The 21,743-nt window shown below is 45.6% G+C and overlaps 1 protein-coding gene across 2 annotated transcripts in view; it reads left to right on the top strand.

Moving 5' to 3' along the window:
* LOC144944331 (catenin beta-1-like) overlaps window positions 1–21,743 on the top strand; it is a 63,269-nt gene that overhangs the window by 22,437 nt on the left and 19,089 nt on the right. For both annotated transcript variants that reach the window (XM_078872424.1, XM_078872414.1), the window contains 5 exons: window positions 8,892–9,036; window positions 11,709–11,812; window positions 14,699–14,833; window positions 16,620–16,823; window positions 18,589–18,747. In XM_078872424.1, coding sequence (XP_078728550.1) covers window positions 8,892–9,036; window positions 11,709–11,812; window positions 14,699–14,833; window positions 16,620–16,823; window positions 18,589–18,747 — 747 coding nt within the window. The remainder of the gene's footprint in view (window positions 1–8,891; window positions 9,037–11,708; window positions 11,813–14,698; window positions 14,834–16,619; window positions 16,824–18,588; window positions 18,748–21,743) is intronic.

Genomic DNA, 21,743 nt, shown 5'->3' with positions numbered 1-21,743 from the left:
GTATGCATTTAGAGTATTTGGCTGATATACATTTCCACATGATAAGCCACTTCATATTCTTTGGGTCTTTCGGTAAAGTTACGTAGATAGGTTCAAAGAAAATAAAAAACTACGACGTTTCGATCACAACACAAGCGATCGTCATCGGGAGGAAAAAAGATGAAAGCTGCTGAGGCAGACTGTTTTAAAGGTTTAAAATGGGTGTAGCCCAAGGTTCAGTAACGAAGTGGGCGGGGCTAGTGATGTTAATGTGAAAGATTAGCATGTTAATGTAAGATCGGAGGGCGACATTCACGGTGAGGGCGTGGAGGTGGCTATGTTAATGTGAGAGATTAGCATGTTAATGTAAGATCGCAGAGCTGCCGCCACATCGGCGCGCGAGGTAGCTGTGTTAGTGTAAGAAATTTAACCTGTTAATGTAAAATCAGAGAGCCGAAAATAACAACTAACATTGGAAGGTAGGATGGAAACATCACAGCCAGTTATGACTTAGACTGGTTAATAACGTCCTTCCAATGATTGCTCAGTTTGTACTCATCTTTGTTGATAGCCAGTGGGTTTGCCAAGTACCTTCGTCTTGGAGAAATCAATTTCGTGTGAGCCCAACGCATTAAAACAATGATCAGCCACGGTCAAGGTATTGGTCCTACCGTATTTCAGATCTGCCTTATGTTCACGAATATGGTCCGAGACATGTCGCTTAGTTTCCCTAATGTAACTACTGCCGCAGACACAGCTTAGTTTGTAGACGCCGGGGTATTACATGTCAGGGATCACATCCTTCACAGATCGGATCAGAACACAAATTTTATGTACTGTGTTAAATCGAACCTGGATCTTGTGTTTGCTTATGATTTAGGAAATATTTTTCGTGACCCCTGTTGTGTATGGCAAGGTGATTTTTTTGATTGGGTCCTCAGATGTTTCCAACGAGTTGGGGTGATAGCTTTACGGATTGTGTAGTCTGAATATCCATTCGTCTTGAGAGCTTGGAGTACGTGTTCCAGTTCACTGGCTAGGTGATGATGGTCGGAAATACAGCGAGCTCTATGGTTGTTGTTGTTGTTTTCCTCGCACTTTCTGTTTATAGGTGGCGTTGTGTCGCCACTTTGGAAGGGTTTAACCAGAGATCAATCGATTTAATTTTTGGTCCGCGTTTTGGGCAACTGAGAAAATGGGAGACGTCTTCTGGCATTGCTTGGGTGGATTCCATTTTGGTAATCGGCTAGCATGGAGCAGTAACCTGAACGGAGTTGAGCTATTTTTATGCGAATTGCCCGGGTCAGGGATTTCTCGTCGTCTGCTATGGGTGGGGGCCAACCCCCTAGCACGACATTGGGCTTGTAGGCGTTCAGGCAGTGCATGGTGGCAGTGGTGTGCAAGTGGTTCAAAATTTATTTGGTGGTGCTATTTGGTGGAAGAGCATTTAAAGTAGATTGCACGTTGGCAGAGCTGGGGCTTTGAGTAGCTTTGTGCAAGGATGCGTTGTCGAGTGGCATGAAGCCAGATATTGATCGGTGAGAAGCTTGCAGTGTTCTTGAATCGGAAGAACTTTGGTTTCTTGGTGGAGATGGTCAATGGGCGCCATAAGGTGGCATCCTGTAGTTAGGCGAAGTGCCTGGTTGTCAGAGGTTTGGAGCTTTTGGTAACCTGTAGAGGAGAGGTTTGGGTACCAAATGGGACTGGCATAATTAATGATGGGATGTCCAATGGCTTTGTAGGTTAGGAGTAAAGTCTCCTTTTGTTGACCCCAAGATGTGCCGGCTAAAGCTTGTAAGATGTTATTTCGTTTGGTAACTTTTGCATGCACGTTTCTGCCGTGTTGAGCGAAGCTAAACATGGTGTCAAAGGTTACACCTAGAATTTTGGGGGTTTTTGTTAGTGGGAGGCGTTGATTGATTATTATGACGTTGGGAGTAAGTTGGATTTATGAGGATCAGGTGTGAAAAGGGTGACTTGATTTGGATGTTGAGAGTTGAAGCGATCTATTGGCTTGAAAAGTGCTAAGCCGTTTTAGATACGAGTTGATGGAGTTTTCCATTTTGGGTATATTTTATTAGAAATGTAAACTGTGATGTCGTCGGCATAGCTGACTACTTCTACTCCGTTTGGAGGGGTTGGTAGATAGTGGAGGTAGGCGTTGAACAGCGCTGGGGATTATATGGAACCTTGGGTACTCCTGCATGAATGTTTCGTGAGGAGGATTGAATATTACGAAAGGGAGTGCGTGATTGGCGGCCCCTTAGGTAATTTATAAGCCAGCAAACAAGGCCTGATGGTAGCGTAGAACCCTGGATGATGTTGATGAGCGTGAGGTGGTTAACGGTGTCGAAAGCACCATTGGTACCTCATTTGCCAGTAAAAAATATGATAATTGGTTTTTTACCCTTTTATCTGGCAACAAAACTGACACCTTTTTTACGAGGAGTCATGTTTGCATATACCACAATACCTGCAGTCATAATGCAAACAAAAAACACAACTCTGATAATGTATGCACTGTCCTTGAAGTTGATTGGTCCACACCCGAGACGGCTTTCCTTAGAGCCTAGTCTCACATGGGTTGGACCAGATGACGCCAAAAGGCGCACAACAAGATCAAGGTAGGCGACGATAGTGTGAGATGGGGGCTTTTTCCCATTGAAACCGTTTGCAATTTGGGTGGTTGGGTTGAGAAGAGCTGTTGTTGTTGAGTGTGCAGGGCGAAAGCTATGTTGGTGAGACGATGGAGTTAATTCGGTGGTGATGATTGGAAGGATGAGGGCCTCTAAAATTTTGATTGATGAGCAAAGTAGGGAGCCTGTAGGATGTTGCTTGATTTAGGTATTTGCCGGGTTTTGGAAGTGGGATGATTGTCCATGATTTCCAGATGGCCGGAGTGCCGGTTGCACTGTAGTGAGGCATTAATGGTGGAGGTGAGAAACTTTATGCCAAGGGGGCGAGGTGTTTGAGAAGGGGCATAGCGCTGCCATCCGGGCCAATTGTGGAATAATTTTTGGCTTTTTTATAGCTAGTTTCACCTCTTCAATGGTAACTTGGGGGGCGCCGTTTAGAGGTAGTTCCTTGATTTGACGGATTATTTGACGGGCGGATTTATTAGAAGAGTGTGGGATGACTGATGAGACGTTTGTTGAAGTGGTTGGCGATGTTATTGTTGTTTGACAGATTTGTTGTTGAAATTGATTGCATAATTGGGAGGCGGTTTGGAGTGTCTGTCTAAAGCTTTGATGGTCTTCCAAAGTTTTGATGAGTTTTGGCGATGGTCAAAATATTCAACAAGCTCGTGCCAGCGTTCTGTTTTTGCTTGATTGATTCGTTTTGTGATTTCAATATTGAAGGCTGGGATTTGTGGCGATGTAGGATTTTCAGTCCTCAGAGTAGGTTCATTAGCATTGAGGCTTCTTTAGGGAGGCAGGGAAGGTGTTGCTTGTAGCAACCTGCTGGGATGGTGTGCTTGGTGGTAGTTGCGATGATGTTTCTGAAAATCTTTTCAGAGTTATGTGCAGGTGTGTGGATATGGTTGATGTTGTCGGCGAATAATGCTTCTGATTCTGAAGTAAAAAGTGTCCAGTTAGCTTTTTTAAAGTTGTAATACAAGCGGTTTAGGAGTTTGTGGAGGCTTGGCGGCATTGAGGGTCAACACAATTGGTAGGTGGTCGGATCCAAGGGCCGTAAAGACTTGCCAGTCGATTGATGAAAGCAGGTTTCTTGACGCTATTGAGATATCTGGTGAGGATGAAGGGCCAGATGACGGAACTCTGGTTTGCATCTTTTCATTAAGTACCCCATAGGGGGAGCCATTCAAGATATCGGCAATGAGGTTGCCACGTGCATCTGAAAGGGAAAAGTGCCAAAGTTTGTTGTGGGTGTTGAAATCTCCAATAACAATTGAGTCGTTGTTTGGTAAAAGTTGATTTATATTGAACTGATAGTTGCGAGGGCATGAACTGGTCGGTGGGATGTAGACATTGATTATAGTGAGTGGGCCTAGATGGGATTTGATACGGACGCTTAAGGCTTCTGTGGTGATATCAGAAGGAGGCAATGGGATTTTAATTTCTTCAAATTGAATGCTTTTATGGATGAGAAAAGCTAAACCGCCACCAGCTGTTGGTCGGTCTCGACGGAGCAAAGTTAAATTTTGATAGTTGGGCGGTCGAGAAGTTGATTTTAATTTTGTTACTTGTATGGCGGCTATATTAATGGTTAAATTTCGATTTAAAGCTTTCATGACTGCAGGGATTCATCTTCTTGGTTCTTTCGGTAAAGTCACTTAGAAGGGAAGTAATAAAATAATTAAAATAAAACATAATAAAATAATTCTCACGACGTTTCGGCCACAACGCAAGCAGCCGTCTTCAGGTGAAAACCAGGTCTGTCGAGGCGACAGCGTCTGAATGAAACAGCACCATGCTTGGAGCATATATTTAAGCTGGGTTGGAAGGGGGGGAAAGGGCGCCTTGACAAAAGAATTTGCATATCAAGAGGAATTTAGCATATTTATGGGAAATGCAGGTATGTGATTTGTACTACTTATGCCCGTGCATTATGCAGGATTAGCAGCATCAAAGGGAGGGGATTTGGGAAAAGCAGGTATGTGATTTGTACTACTTATGCCTGTGCATTATGCAGGATTAGCAGCATCAAAGGGAGGGGATAGGGGTAGCATTAATAAAGGGAAGGAGTGTTAATAGTATGTAGCTGCAGTAACTAAAACCACCACGTAAACAACTAAAGTATAAACTACATAGTATCATTAGTATACTAAATATACTTTACAATAAGCTGAGTTACTAACAGTAAGTAATACATTACAATTCTACGTCGTAAAAAATATAATATGCTTCCATCTAAACTTTATTCTCTTACATCACACGAGTCTACACCGTACTATATACTGCCATAGACAAACCCAACATTAAATTATATACTGTGTTGCTATAAACCACCCTATACCTTATACATTGTAATATTACACTATGTATTATTCTACCCACCCTAATGTATATCACACAGCTGTATATTCACTATACAATTACGATACTATATATTACTATGTACATTATATTAAGCATATCAATTTTATACTATTTGTTATTATACACTGTACCATTGACCGTCGTGTGAAAGATACTAAGAGGAAGCAACGAAATATGTCAATGGGAGAGTAGTGGTAAGGAAACTTGCAGCGGAGCAAAGAATCCATTCCCTGCGGAGAGTACAATGCCAGTGAGTGGCACGCGGTCTGAAAGTCACCGTAAACGTGAACACAATCAGTTAAGATCCGAAATGGTTTATTACGTCCTTCCATTGATTGCTAAGCCAGAATCCATCTTCTCGGTTGAAATTGTCTCTGTGTTTGTATATGTTTTATTTTTATTTTTTATTACTTCCCTTCTATGTGACTTTCTACGTGACTTTACCGAAAGAACCAAGAAGATATATTAATGGTGTTTTGTTGTAGAAAGGTGCTTAGTTCAAAAGATTTGTTGTTGATGTTTAGTTGAAGGATTTTTAGGTCGTTTTTGTTGTGGATGTTTTGTTGTGGTTGAAACGGTGGTTGCGATGGATGAGATGGTGGTGTTAGTGTGGTTGTGCAAGGTGGAGTTGTTGGAGTGTATGATGTACAATATTTGCAGAACCAGCCGGAATTTGAACTGGGGATGCGGGCTAAAGTAGTGCAGTATTTGTGGTACCAAGCTTTACAACCGTTGCATTGGATATAATTTTCAGTGACATTCTTGCCGCAACTGCCACAAGGGAAAAACGGGCCTGGATTCAATTCGACGTCCCCAGCAATAATGAGAAGCCAGCTCCAGTATGCTGGGAGGCCTGGGCTGGCTGGCGAAAAAGAGGAAAAGTGCGAGGGGTGATGTTGCCATTTGCAAGTGCTTTCGTAGTACTTGGTCTGTCCACTTCGAACAAGCGGCAACACTGGAAAGGAGCTCTATGGTGTAGAGTTTTGATGAGGGAATTCTTCTGGGATGGATGGTGGTGGGAGTCAGGTTTTAGGTAGGCATCCGTATGGGTGGCTTTCCTGTAGACGGTGTCCCATTGAGCCATCTGGTCTCTTTTCGATTAAAACATCCAAGAATGGTAACTTGCCATCCTTTTCCACCTCCATGTTGAATTTGATGGCCGGGTGTATGATATTGATGTGAATGAGGAATTCTGAGCTGGTCGGCCATGTGGCCAGATGACAAACGTGTCATCTACGTACCTCTTTCACAAAGACGGACATAGAGTAGATGCCTGGATAGCATCTGTCTCATAATTTTCCATGAAAACATTGGCTACAACTGGAGATAAAGGAGAACCCATTGGGGTACCTTCAACTTGTTTGTAAAATGTTCCATTCTAGGTGAAGTACGTGTTGGTGAGGCAGTGTCTCACTAGGGCCGGGACATCAGCATTCATTCCATTGTTGGACCAAATTTTCAATGATTGCAATGGTGTCAGGCACAGGAACTTTGGTAAACAAAGAGACTACATCAAAACTAACGAGCAAATCACCTGGAGATAGTGAGATGTCCTTAATTAACGATATCAAGTGAGCTGCGTTAAGTACAGCTGAGGTGGTCTTACCAGTGAATGGTTGTAAGATCTCGGACAGAAATCAGGCCAGTTTGTAGGTAGGTGAGTCAATTGTGGAGACGATAGGACAAAGGGGTGTACCTTCTTTATGGATTTTTGGTAAGCCATACAATCTGGTGGGTCTAGCAGCAGAGGGTTTTAAGGAAAACCGCTTGGTTGGTTCAATTAAAGATGTCAAATAAATGATGATTTTGTTGTTTTTCATAACGAGGCGGATGGTGGGATCTCTTTTAATTTTGGTAGAGCTACCATCATGAAGTAGGTCCTGAATTTCGTTATTGTATGCGGGTTTGTCCATGATGACTGTTGCATTGCCCTTGTCGGCTGAGAGGATGACGATGTTCTCTCTCTTTAACAATTGAGAAAGCTCAAAGCGCTCATCCTTACTGATGTTGCTAATAGGTGTCTTAGCATTTTTGAGGATTGCAGCGATTTCCGATCTTGCCACATCTGCAGTAATGTGTCCCAAACCCTTAAGGGCTACGTCGACCTGGGCAATGATATCATCAACTGGGATGTGTTTAGGGGTGACTGGGAAATTCAACCCTTTAGCTAGAACCGATTTTATCACTCCAACCGTCGTGAAAGAACCATCTGAGGACCCTATCAAAACCATCACCTCGCCATACATAGCAGGGGTCACCAAAAAGATTTCCAAAATCATGAGCAAACACAAGATCCAGGTTCTGATCCCATCTGTGAAGGATGTGATCCCTGACATGCAATACCCCGGCGTCTACAAACTAAGCTGTGTCTGCGGGAGTAGTTACATTGCGGAAACTAAGCGACATGTCTCGGACCGTGTTCCTGAACATAAGGCAGATCTGTAACACGGTAGGACCAATACCTCGGCCGTCGCTGATCATTGTTTTAATGCTTTGGGCTCACACGAAATTGATTTCTCCAAGACGAAGGTACTTGGCAAACCCACTGACTATCAACAAAGATTCGTTCATGAAGCCATCCATATATATATGGACACAGACACAATTTCAACCGAGAAGATGGGTACAAACTGAGCAATCATTGGAAGGACGTTATTAACCAGTTTAAGTCATAACTGGCTGTGATGTTTCCATCCTAGCTTCCGATGTTACTTGTTATTTTCGGCTCTCTGATTTTACATTAACAGGTTAAATTTCTCACACTAACACAGTCACCTCTCGCGCCGACGTGGCAGCAGCTCTGCGATCTTACATTCACATGCTAATCTCTCACATTAACATAGCCACCTCCGCGCCCTCATCGTGGATGTTGCCCTCCGATCTTACATTAACATGCTAATTTCTCACATTAACATCACTAGCCCCGCCCACTTCGTTTATGACCCTTGGGCTCTACACCCATTTTAAACCTTTAAAACAGTCTGCCTCAGCAGCTTTCCTCTTTTTTACTCCTGATGACGATCGCTTGTGTTGTGATCGAAACGTCATAGTTTTTTGTTATTTTCTTTGAACCTATCTACGTGATTTTACCGAAAGACCCAAAGAATATCAATTCCTGCAGTTACAAAAGCTTTCAGTCAAGATAAGCCACTTTGTTAAGCTATCATGTGTGGCCAGGTGACGTATGAAAAACAGCTATGTAGATTAGTGGTCTTTATCTGATCAAATAAAAATATATTTTTTACTTGGCAGGATCCTCCTTAAATTAACTCGTGAGAGTCAGAGAGGCTTTCCCGGGTAAACGAACATAGTACAAGCAGACCTCGTTTAGCACGACCCCGTAGAACGCTGATTTGTTATAGTGCTCTTTCTCCTGGCAAAATTTTTACAAAAAAAACTGAAATGAAAATATCTACACAGCACTTCCGCGTGAGAACACACGGCAGCGCCGACCAAAGAAACGTACCCCTCCGCAATATAATTATTACGATTTGTGCTCACGATTGTTTTGCTATGTAGCCACATTGGGAAAAGAAAGAAAAGAGACCAGGATAGTCTCAGGCACCACCTAAAAGAAACCTATCCACAGACATTTAGCCTGAGGGCATCACGAAGACCCGGATTGGGAGCGCAGCAGCTCCAACTTTGATCCCATTACAGTAGAATGCACTTGCGAGTACAGTACATAATACTTAGTGATGTTATCGTAAGACATTTTTACTTACGATAGAATGTTTACCATCTGTATTATTAGCACTATTACCGTTACCCCAATGAAGCCCTCATATACTGCTCATATGAAATAAATAACGCTGTCGGGAACGCATCGCCGATTTGATTAACGCTGAGCGAGCTCTGCCTGTAATAAATAAATATTCGTGACAAAGCTGTGTTTTTGGCTTTGGCTCTCAGTTGATAATCCTGGCAAGTGGGGGTCCGGCTGGGCTGGTGCACATCATGAGGACGTACACCTACGAGAAGCTGCTATGGACCACGAGTCGTGTACTCAAGGTGCTGTCCGTGTGCCCCAGCAACAAGCCCGCCATCGTCGAGGCCGGTACGCCAGCATCCCCAGCCACACCCCAACAACACCCCCGACTACACTCCCAACTACACACAAACTATGCTCTGACGACAACCCAACCACACTCCCAACCACACTCCCAACCACACTCCCAACCACACTCCCAACTACACTCCCAACTACACCCAACTCTACTTGTGTAGTCTCGCAGGTCTCTTCTTCCTTCTTCTCGAGGCTTGTGTGTGTGTGCGTGTGGCGTGCGTCACACACACCCTCAGTCGGAGACGAGGTTGTCGCAGGAGGCACCGTCTTTCCTTTATTATGTTCACACCACCAACTCCGGCTCCCTCTCTCACGACCACGCTGCCGTACATCCCGGTCCAGACACGACCACGTCCGCGTTGCACCGACGGCGTCGACCGAGACAGCCAACTACTGTTCGGCCGCGCAATGATCAGGCGAAGGCGGCGGCGACGACGACAGCGACGACGAGACGAGTCCACTCCCAGAACCGGAAGCCCGGAGCTCTCGCTCTCCACTGCTTATATTCCCCTTGGCGCGGCTTGGCTCCACCCTAGCCGTGCCTCCCTTCTCCAACCCACCAGAGGGTTCCAGGGACCTCCCCACGAGGTCTGCCGTGACCCTTGCCCCAGTTCCTCCACCCGGCCGGCACACCCGTGTATATGCTCAATAGCGTGTGCGCTAAGTGTCCACCTGCAGTTGCAGCTACTGTACAACAGTCAACGCTGTGTCACTACACTTGTCTGGATTGTTTTTCTGTTATTAATCCAGGATAGTGTTGAGAATTGTGTGTGGTAGTTGAAGCGCGAACAGTAGAATAATGTTTATAATACGTTCTGAATGTTCATAATACAGTAAGTCTTTTGGAATCTTAACATGGTGGATGCGTTTCTGCAAAGTGTCACGTTAAGCGTAAAATGTGTTAAGCGACAACCTATTCCCCGTAAATAATGTAACAAAAAAGTTTGGCAAGATACAATGTATGCAAACACAGTGAGATGGTGGGACAAATACCTGAGGTTACGTCGCCGCTTGACTGTATCTATATACTGTATCACTACCGCTCAGGCACGCAGCTCAAGCAAGTAGTTAATTGTTGACCGCTCAGAAACCGCGTTATAATGGTGCGCATTCTGCGTTAAGGGGGTGTTCCACATCTTGCGAAAAGTATTCCCTCATGGAACAACCGTGTTCTCGTGAAAACGTGTTGTGTGAACAAAGCGTGTTAAGCGAGAGCTTACCATACATTTTTAATACAACCTGTGGTGGTTTTGTTGGTAATCTCTATATATTAATGGGATATTTGTGATTATGTGTGTGTTCAAAATGTTTAGCGTACTTCCCGACATGCAACAAACTTGAAATTTGCCATGTGGGTACTTTCCAGACTACACCAAAAATTATAAAAATAGACTTTTGTATTTTGGGGGGGGGGGGGGGGGCGGCTCAATAATGCATATTTTTTTACACGGCAAGTGAGCTGTGATGTCACATCTGTCATGTGACCCGCTGCGCTACGAACCCGGCGACCCGAGTTCGATTCCCGCTCACGGCCACCACTGGTGACGATTATTTGAACCGGTCCTGGGCCTCCCCTAGGTCGACTCAACCTCAAACGAGTAACTGGTGTGCTGTGTGAACATGGCCACTGGGGAGACAAAGGCGGCCGGGCGTGGTGCTGGCCACCTACCCTCTCGTGTGCCGTGCCGGCCTTCATAGGTGCTCGCTAACAGCACTTGCCCCCTACAGTCTCACAGGCTACACAGGGGATCTTTGTCTTTATCCTGTGTGTGTGTGGGGGGGGGGGCAGCGACTGCGTAGCGATTGTAGCGATTCGCGCGCTGCGCTACGAACCCGGCGACCCGAGTTTGATTCCCGCTCACAACCACCACCGGTGACGATTATTTGAACTAGTCCTGGGCCTCCCCTAAGTCGACTCAGCCTCAAACGAGTAACTGATGTGGTGTGTGAACATCGCGACTGGGGGGACAAAGGCGGCCGGGCGAAGCCGGGCAGTAAAGCTAGTGTTTAAATATAGGTGACGTACATATATATCTACCAGGGGCGGTTTCTTCATTAGGGCGATTGGGCGACGCACCACCAATGTCATTCAACCACAGAGTCACGCTAGCCGTCACTGTGCCTCTGGATATAGTCCAATCAGCGTCATGCTACGTTCTGTGGAGTACCGCCTCTTATTGGGCGATTTCCCTCCAGCTGAGAATCGCCCCGAGTGGTCCCATAGACTTACATTCAAAGATGTTTTTTTTTGAACGGGGGCGCTGCAATGCATTCTCTATGGCTTCCGGGAGGGCTCGCCCTAACGTGCTTACGTCATCATACGTGCTTACGTCATCATACGTTAGCACGTTTCATCCAACAATATAATTTGTCGCCACCTAGTGGAATCTTTAATAAAATAAACTTGAGTGGTTTGTTTTAATAGTGAGTATAGAAACAAACAAGATGTATTGTAAGAGTCACTTTATTTTTCATTAATATTAAAGAAGTGAAGTTGCCTTTACATGCTTAAGCTGTTAATTTATCCATTGCATGGGTGGACCTTATCCTCATCAATCATCCAGACATTTGCCCCCCCTGAGAGATTTTTGCAGGAGCCGCCACTGATATCTACATACATGTTCCATAACAGCACCATAATGTCATGTGTTTCTTGGCGTCAGGTGGCATGCAAGCCCTGGGTCTTCACCTGAACAGCCCTAGCCAGAGGCTCATGCAGAACTGCCTGTGGACCCTTCGCAATCTCTCCGATGCTGCCACTAAGCAGGTCAGTGCGGCCAGCTTGCTAAGTGCCCATGGTGCTGATCCTTTGGCCGGCGAATGTTTGGGTAAAAACAGATGAAGGATCCTTGTGTGTATTTTTCTAGTTGTTTAGTTATTTGCTTCCTGCATAATAACTTTTTTTCGTAAGCACATTTTGACATTGGCGGTACACCTGTGCAGCATAACACACCGGTCCTCCTAAAACAGTCTGACCACGTCGCTGTTGCCCTTGAGTGAGCTGCAGACTCCCCATCAGAAGTTTCCTTAGATTCAGCAGCTGCTTCCCCATTCGAATGTGTAACATGAGTTATAATCTATTGATGCCACCGTCCGCCAAGAAATGATTCTGGAAATGAATCGGGGAACTATCTGGGCCATGAGTCGAATCTGCCTTTGGAACACAGAGCCAGTCGTTATCAGGCTGGGTGCTATACGGCAACAGACCGTGACGCTTCGTGTTCAGCCGCTCATAACAATCGTCTTCTGACTGCTTTAACACCATGAGAACTGATTTTGACGCACCTCGCAAGATTTTCTGACCGGGGATGCGAATCACAGGAAAATAAACAATTATTGCAAAAAGTGTGCTTTTTTTATACTGCACACCAGTGAAACGCTAATACTTTTATTTGCCCAAAAGTCAAGTGGCCAGCAACAAGAATCAAAATCTTTATTTAGACTGGAGGAGGAGGAATCCGATGAGCTATGAAGCTCTTTTTCACAACAAACAATACAAAAACGATAGGAGTGCAAAATAGAGAAAAGGTAAGCAAGCCAATCTTAATAAATATACATATAGTATACAGGCATACCTCTTATAGAACTCAGGATGCGTTCTTGGTAAACGGAGTGCTTTGCGAAACAGCGCTATAGGAGGTCATGACAACATGGTTCCAATGGATATGCGTACAGACAGCGATATATTTTTTTAACCTACGAGCGATATATTAACCTTATGGCGGTACCCCATAGTTCCCCGGCTCTCGCATAATATCCGTGATGCAGTAATTTTTAGTCTGTTGATGGTCGGCGATACGGCAATCTACTCACCTTGACGAGCCGTACACGATGCACTTTTCAAAGTTGAATTTTTCGATAACGGATGTTTAATGCGAATGTTTGGCATTTCGACATCGCGGAGTAGCACTGATTTCAGATTGATTGGTACCCCAGTCGCGGAGTTAAGCCACACCCCAGCAAAAAAGTGTCCCAGAAATAAAATATTTAATTGCCTCGGCCATTTTGTTTTATATGGTACCCCGGGGTACCGCCATAAGGATCATATGAGGGCTTCAGTTTGGGTATCGGTAATAGCCTTAATAATAATACTGTACACATGATTAATGTTTTAAAGCATTTTATAAATAAAAATAGTAATTTTTAATGGTAATTAAAAAAGGCCCAATAAGTTATGTACTCACCAGTGTTTTCAGTCGGAGCTTGCGTATGATTAACGACCGTTTGCCGTGAACACACGTTCCGAAGGCAGTTATACTAACGAATGACACTACTCGATCCATGGATCACAAATGAATCGATGCAGTGATTAACCCTCGATAAATCGATACTCTAATATGGCTGTCGGTTCAACTATGAGCAGAATGGATACAATAAACAGCTTGATTGAGGTTCCACAAGTCCAGATATGGGCAAAGACACACCCCCACAGACAATGCCATGTCTCCTTTCATCCATATATGGGCTGACCCGCCCAGGAATTTTCCTCCAGGACAAAGAGTGTTATTACGAAACAGCGTTATAAGAGGCAGCGCTAAAAGAGGTATACCTGTATAAAGTATACAAGTGTAGTGTCATCGGAGCGGGAGACAAGGTTTTACAGGAGTACCTTTATTAACACCTTCAGGTTCACAGGTTCGCCCTCGCCTTCTCTGTAGTCGTCTAGCCTAGCCTTAACACAACCCTGGCCGTGTAACACCAACGGCGCCGACCAAGACGGACAACAACTATCCGGCCGCGCAATATCTAGCGAAGACTGCAGCGACGAAGCCGGCGAAGACGACAGTGACGATGAGACGAGTCCACTTCCCAGAACCGGCAGTCACAAGCTCCCACTCTCAGCTGCTTTTATGCTACCCGGCGCGACCTGGCTCCGCCCTGGCCGCGCCTCCCTTCTCGAACCCACTAGCGGGTTCCAGGGGCTTCCAGATGGGGTCTTCCATGACCCTTGCCCCAGTTCCTCCACCCTGCCGACACACCCGCGTTTATGCTCACCGCTGTGTGTACTGCTCGTCCACCGCAGTTGCCGTTGCTGGACAACAGACGGCACTTACATTACACAAGTACAAACAGCATGATCAAAGTTGTACTCGATAAGAGTTGATACGATTCTAGAATTAAGCAAGAGCTTGGGGGAAATAAACTGTGGGAGGAAATTCCAAAGTTGCGCATAGTGCAACAGAAGAAGCAGTGTAGTGAGTGGGTGGGTGAGTGGCTCTTGAGTGAGTAAGTGGTTGACTGGGTGAGTCAAGAGAGGGTGAATGAGAGGCTGAATGAGTAAGTGACTTTTTGCGACCTGCGGTGGTTGAACACAGTCTTGACGAGACTAATACAATCATTGTGATTGACCCAGTCCTCAACGTGAGTGACAGACTCAATGAGTAAAGTTGATTGGGTACAAAACCGACTGGTGGCCTTTGCCTGTCATACCAGACAATCCAGCAGAATTTATTTCACAGCCCATGCCCTGCTGATGAGACCTAATATTCGAAACAGGTCCAAATTAAAGAGGTAATTCTATTGAAGCATTGCTTTTGATATCACTATCGCTATTGTGATTTTTTTGCCGATTGCGCACGTGCCCTTAGACGTGACCAATTGTTGTTCAGGAGATGTTGTTGACCCGTGGATGCGGTGTTGCTGTGTGGTGCAGGAGAACATGGAGGGGTTGCTGCAGTCGCTGGTGCAGTTGCTGGGATCTAATGACGTGAACGTCGTGACCTGCGGAGCCGGCATCCTGTCCAACCTCACCTGCAACAACTACCGCAACAAGATGGTTGTATGCCAGGTAGGTTCAGCGTCTGGTCAATGTAGATTTTTATTTAGGTTACGTATAGATCTAGGACCTTTTTTTATAACCAGGAAATATACAAAATACAGGCGTCTATCATTTAACGCGGTGGTGGATGCATTCCTAACAAGTGCCTTGTCAAGAGAAAAAACCGCGCTAACTGATAACAGTTTCGCTGTAAATAAAGTAACAATTAAGTTTGGCGAGATACAATGTACTACTATGCACACAGATGGCAGGACTGAGGGTACGCCGCTGCGTTACTGTATCATTCTGCGTACTATTTTACTCTACCACTCAGCTGTGCAACTCAAGAAAGTAATGGTGCGTGTTCCGCGTTATATCGGGCACGTTCTGCGTTATAACGGGCACGTTCTGCGTTATAATGGTGCGCGTTCCAACGTTATAACAGTGCTCGACCCCGTTTTTAGAAAAGTGTTCCCAAATGGGAGAACTGCATGATAGCGAAAACATGTTGTGTGAACACCACGCGTTAAGCAAGGACTGACTGTACCAACAGCCAATAATTATGATTCCTAATTGATATTTTGGGTTGGGCCACTACGTAATGATTTGACCAAATCTGTGTCATTAAGAGTCTCCACAATCTGATGCAGCCAAACAAAGTAAATTGTCAAGTGTACAAGCATCATCAGGACAAGATACAGGAAGTGAAAGTAAAATAATAAAAATCTCAAAAGTTAGAATAATTGTTCATCTGACTTCCTCCCGGATTTTGCTTCACACAGTTTCAAATTAAACATCGCGTTATCGGATTTATAAATGTGCTTGTGAGAATTGATTTTCGGCTCGCCATTGAGTAAGCTTTAACATAACAATTGGTGCATAAAATGCTTCTACACCTGGCAATGAATTTGTTTGGCCGTGTGATGGTGGTGACGGCGCGCCTGCCTTGGCAGGCCCTCCACCACCCAACACAGCCAAACAAATTAAATGCTCACATGATGTACAAGCGTTTAATAACACGCCAGTTATTGTTTAAGTTCACTCGCCATTAAATTGGAAGTACAATTTTCACGACCAGATACATCAAGTAAATGTGGTGTTTTGTTTAAAACTGTGTCAAAGTATCATCGGTACAATATGTTGTAAGTCAGTATAGTCTTAAAAAGTCATGTATGACCATGAAGCACATGTTTATTTGTGATGCTGCTCGATTTTGAAAATGTAGTCCAACAAGTTTCTTTAATAACATGTGCGGCAAGTTCTCCCTGAACACGTGGTGTTGACATGATTAACTACTTTCTTGAGTTGCGCGGTTGAGCGGTACGATACGCGGAATGATACAGTAACGCGGTGGCATACCCTCAGTTTTTTGTCCTGCCATCTCACTGCGTGTGCTTACTTTGTATCTGACCAAACTTTATCTTTACATTATTTATGGGAAAATGTTTGCGCTTAACACGGCACTTTTCAGGAACGCATTAAACGAGGACTTACCTTACGTTTTTGCAGCTGCAATCCACAGCACTTCTCCGGCATCTTCACTTTCTGACTGTCGGTGGCTCCGTCCACTGGACTCTTATTATTAATGTCAGCACTCACGAGAAAATCGCTAATGTAAAAAAATTAATACTATCCCAGTCAGTGGGTGGTGACACCCATCATCTGAAACTAGTTTTTTTAAGGCACATAAATCTTTAGTCACCTCCTGAGATGCCCGTAGCCGTGGCATCGCGTTTGCACACCATGCACTCGCCCGCTGTTCACCGGCTTGTTTGCCGCTTCCCCTCCGCGTGGCGGTCGCATGGGCGCGGCGCAGGTCGGTGGGATCGAGGCTCTGGTGCAGACGGTGCTGCAGGCCGGAGACCGAGAGGACATCACCGAGCCGGCTGTGTGCGCACTGCGCCACCTCACCAGCCGCCACCCTGATGCCGAGCTGGCGCAAAAAGCTGTACGCCTGCACTACGGCCTGCCCATCACTGTGAAGCTGCTGCAGCCCCCGTCACGCTGGCCCCTCATCAAGGTTCCAATGCTTTCACGCACAGTGCACAGTGTTTACAGTTGTGTTTGTGTGCGTAAATATAAAACAGCTAAATGGGTGCGGCACGGGCTGGAGAAAATGTGGACTGATGTGATACAGAAATAAGTGGAGCCGAGTGGACTTGCTGACGACTGGTACCAGCAGTGTCAAGTTTGGCCTCTGTGGATGAGGTCCGTGAAAGATGCTACTGAGGAGTTGGAGGCAGTTGCCCTCCAACAACAGTGGAAGGCAGAGGACTGGCGCTCACAATGAGCGGAGTGCCAGGCAGCTATATTTCAGAAAGTTGTCACAGTGAAGAGCACAGTTGGTGCAACGGCCAGTCATCTCAGTCAAATCAACCCATGGCACCTGGGTCTGTTCCGTGACCTCCTGCCAGCCGGCCTTCGAAAGTTCACGTGGCCTCAAAGTGCACTTAACCTGGTTCAAGTGCCATAGTGACATCACCACCACTTAGTAGTGAATGACGGTTGTTATATATTTGTGGAAAGTGGTGCTGCAATGATTAGCGCACTGCGCTATGAACCTGGCAATTCGAGTTCAATTCTTACTGATGACCAATAACAGCGGTGAATATTTTAATTGGTCCTGGCTTCTCCTAGGTCGACTCAGCCTTAAATGACTACGTGGTGTGGTGTGTAAACTTCACCACTGGAGAGACAAAGGCAGCCGGGTGTAGCCACCCATCCCCACGTGTGCCGTGCAGGTCTTCATAGGTGCTACTCGCGAACAGCACTTGCCCTAACATGTGTAGGATTACAAGGCAGGATGGTGCAGTGGGTGGGTGGCCCTGCTTGCTGTCAGGCAAGAAGGGCCACCCACCTGGGTTTGATTCCTGCCTTTGCAGAGTTTGTGTGTTCTTCCCCTACTCGGCATGACTTTACTCCGGATATAAATGGCCAAACATCTCAATGCTTACAAAATGACTTAATGGGGGAAAACTCGTAGAAACATTGCCCCTGACTATGAAAACTTGGGAGGACACTCCTGAAATAGGGCCTTCAGACTCGGCGAGTCTTTTCCGGGTACAGGCAGATTTCACTTAGCGCTCCTGGAGAAGTGAGGACTAATCAATCGGCGCTAAAAGAGGGGTCGTTATACCATTCTATATGTGGGTATGCGTTCTTGACAGCATTATTTCTTACGTATGAGCAATATATGAGGGCTTCCATCAGGTATCGATAATAGCGCTAATAATAATAAAAATACAGATCATAAACCTTTCGTGAATAAAAATAATCATTTATTATAACATCAATAAGTGTTATGTCCAGTACTCACGAGTGCATTCTATTGTACTCCTACAAGGCAGTGGTGGGAGAGACGAGGTTAGAGCTGCTGCGCTCCAGGTCTTAGTGATGCCCTCAGCTAAAATGTCTGTGGTGAGATTTCTTTTGGGTGGAGCCTGAGACTAGCCTAGTCTCATGAGTTCTCACCTGGCTAAACATACTCTTATTAACATTGGAAAATTTAATAGATTTATTTATGTATCTTTAAATGTGATCCTGAGCAGGAATCGTGACAATCGAATTGTCACACTCATTGGCTGAGTGAATGATGGGGCAGGTACATTTCCTCGGCTGGCGCTGCTGCGTGTTCTCGCTCTTAGCGCCGTTGAAATGTTTATTATTTTACATTTTTTGTAAAAAAAAATCTCCAGGACAAAGGGCTCTAATGAATTGGCATTCTACAGGGTCGCGCTAACCGAGGTCTGGCCTGTACACGGACAATCTTTGTTTGTGTCATGCAGGCTGTGGTGGGGCTCATCCGTAACCTGGCGCTCTTGCCAGACAACCATGCGCCGCTGCGCGAGCACGGTGCCATCCCCCAACTTGTGCAACTGCTGGTTCGCGCTCACCAGGACACGCAGCGCCAAACCGCGGCCTCCGGGGGACAGCCACAGTATGTGGTCAGTGCCCTGCACCGCCCCGTCATCATTGTAGGTTAATACGCCTGCAGGAATAACCAGGACGGCCAGCCAGATTCAAACTGTCAACCTCTGAAAACAAGCGGCAAATGTGCCACGGTTAGGCTACGTCATCGCCCCCAAACATGCTGGTGGTGAAGCAGATGATGTGTGGTTGAGATATTTGTTTTCTGCGCTATACAGGAAGTCGTGGGTTAGATCCCGACCCTGACACCAGCATATTCGGTGTTTGTTGAGACCTGCACTGTGGTGAGTGGGTGGGTGAGTTTGTTCTAGATTTGAAGCTTTCGTGACTGCAAGGAATCATCTTCTTAGGTTTTTTTCGGTAAAGTCACGTAGAAAGTAAAATAAAAACAAAAATCACGACGTTTCGGAGGCAACACAAGTCTCCGTCATCAGGTGGGACCATCACAGCCAGATTAGCTGTATCAAGTGAGGTAATGATTCAAGATGTAATCCCTTAAAAGCGAGTTGAGGGGGGAGGGAGAGGGAGGGGGGAGCTCATCAGACTATGGTAACCAATGAAAGGAACGTATCGGGAGGGAGGGGGGGCGAGGCCAAAAGGGTGGGCGATGGACGTGGAAGCGCTTGTGCGCAAGCGGCCAATTACTGCACACGCCAACACAATGGAGCGATTGTGCGCAAGCGGCCAGCCACTGCACCCGCCAACACAATGGGCAGAGAGGAGGAGGGGAGGTCTAATACACATGATAGACAAAAGAACGAAAATGATGATGGGTACAAACTTAGGGGGAGCTCATCAGACTATGGTGGCCAATGAATGGAACGTATCGGGAGGGAGGGGGGGGCCGGGGGGGGGCGAGGCCAAAAGGGTGGGCGACGGACGTGGAAGCGCTTGTGCGCAAGCGGCCAATTACTGCACACGCCAACACAATGGAGAGAGAGGGGGAGGGGGGGGTCTGATACACATGATAGACAAAAGAACGAAAATGCCCATGTTTATACCAATGCTGGCTGAACAATGAAGAGAGTACTGTTAAAATAACTGGGGATGTTAACACTCGGTAAAGTACAGTAAAATAGTGCCTGTCAGATAAGATGGTCCAAAAATTTTTGTGATTAAGTCTTTTTTGCGTGGTTGATAACATCTTTCCAATGATTACTAAGTTTGTACCCATCATCACGGTTGAAATTATGTCTGTGTTTGTATATTTGTATGGCTTCGTGTACAAACCTTTGATGGTAGCCGGGAGGTTTGCAGAGAACCTTGGTCTCGGAAAAGACAATTTCATGAGAGCCCACCGAGTTGTAACAATGATCGGCCACGGCAGAAGAATCAGTTCTGCCGTGTTTCAGATCTGACTTGTGCTCGCGGACACGATCAGAAACATGACGTTTCGTTTCTCCAATGTAGCAATCACCACAAATGCAACTCAATTTGTAGACTCCAGGATACTGTAAGTCAGGAACGACATCCTTCACAGATGGAATCAGATCACGGATTTTATGCACTGTACTGAATCGGACTTGGATCTTATGTTTGCTTAGAATTTTGGAGATCTTTTTGGTCACGCCAGCTATGTATGGTAACGTAATGGTTTTGGTCGGAGTTTCATGTGGCTGTTTCTGTGTGGTGGGAGAGACAGCTTGGCGGATAGTACGGTCAGAGTATCCGTTCATCCTGAGGGCCTGATGTACATGTCTTAATTCACCGGTCAGGTGGTGTTTGTCAGAAATGCCATGTGCTCTGTGGTATAGCGTTTTGATGAGAGAGTTCTTTTGAGATGGGTGGTGGTGGGAATCCGGTTTCAAGTAGGAGTCTGTGTGGGTGGCTTTTCTGTAGACAGAATGTCCCAAGGAACCGTCAGGACTCCTCTCAAACAGAATATCCAAGAATGGTAGTTTACCGTCTTTCTCCACTTCCATGGTGAATCTGATGGATGGGTGTCTAGAATTGATGTGGTCCAAGAAGTGGTTCAATGCTGGGATGGCATGTGGCCAGATGACGAAAGTGTCATCCACATATCTCTTCCACAGGGAAGGACGCAGGGTGGATGTCTGGATGGCGTCTGATTCAAACTTTTCCATGAATGTTGGCTATAACTGGTGACAAAGGGGAGCCCATAGGGGTACCCTCATTCTGTTTGTAGAAGGTGCCATTCCAGGTAAAATAGGTGTTGGTGAGGCAATGCCTAACCAGCGCAGGTGCATCAGAATTCAATCCATGTTGGACTAAGTCCTCAATTATTGTTAGGGTGTCCGGTACTGGGACTTTGGTAAACAAAGATACTACATCAAAGCTGACGAGGATGTCATCAGGAGATAGTACTATGTCCTTAACCATAGAGACTAATTGGGTTGAGTTGAGTACTGCTGAAGAGGTCTTGCCTGTGAAAGGGAGCAGAGTATCTGATAGAAAACGGGCTAGTTTGTACGTAGGAGAGTTTATCGTCGACACAATGGGTCGTAGCGGGGTGCCTTCCTTATGGATATTGGGAAGACCATAGAGTCTGGGAGGTCTTGCCGCCGATGGTTTTAGAGAGGGACGTTTGCTTGGTTCGATTAGGGAAGTCGAACTCGTGATGATACTGTTGGTTTTCGTCGTTAGCCTTTTAGTGGGATCGTTTTTAATTTTGGAGTAACTCCCATCATTAAGAAGGTCCAGGATTTTGTTTGTACACGAAGCCATACAAATATACAAACACAGACATAATTTCAACCGTGATGATGGGTACAAACTTAGTAATCATTGGAAAGATGTTATCAACCACGCAAAAAAAAAAGACTTAATCACAAATTTTTTGGACCATCTTATCTGACAGGCACTATTTTACTGTACTTTACCGAGTGTTAACATCCCCAGTTATTTTAACAGTACTCTCTTCATTGTTCAGCCAGCATTGGTATAAACATGGGCATTTTCGTTCTTTTGTCTATCATGTGTATCAGACCCCTCCCCCTCTCTCTCCATTGTGTTGGCGTGTGCAGTAATTGGCCGCTTGCGCACAAGCGCTTCC

This window comes from Lampetra fluviatilis, chromosome 2 (genome assembly GCF_964198595.1).
Source record: "Lampetra fluviatilis chromosome 2, kcLamFluv1.1, whole genome shotgun sequence".
NCBI lineage: Eukaryota > Metazoa > Chordata > Hyperoartia > Petromyzontiformes > Petromyzontidae > Lampetra > Lampetra fluviatilis.
This window is presented reverse-complemented; position numbering and strand designations above follow the sequence as displayed.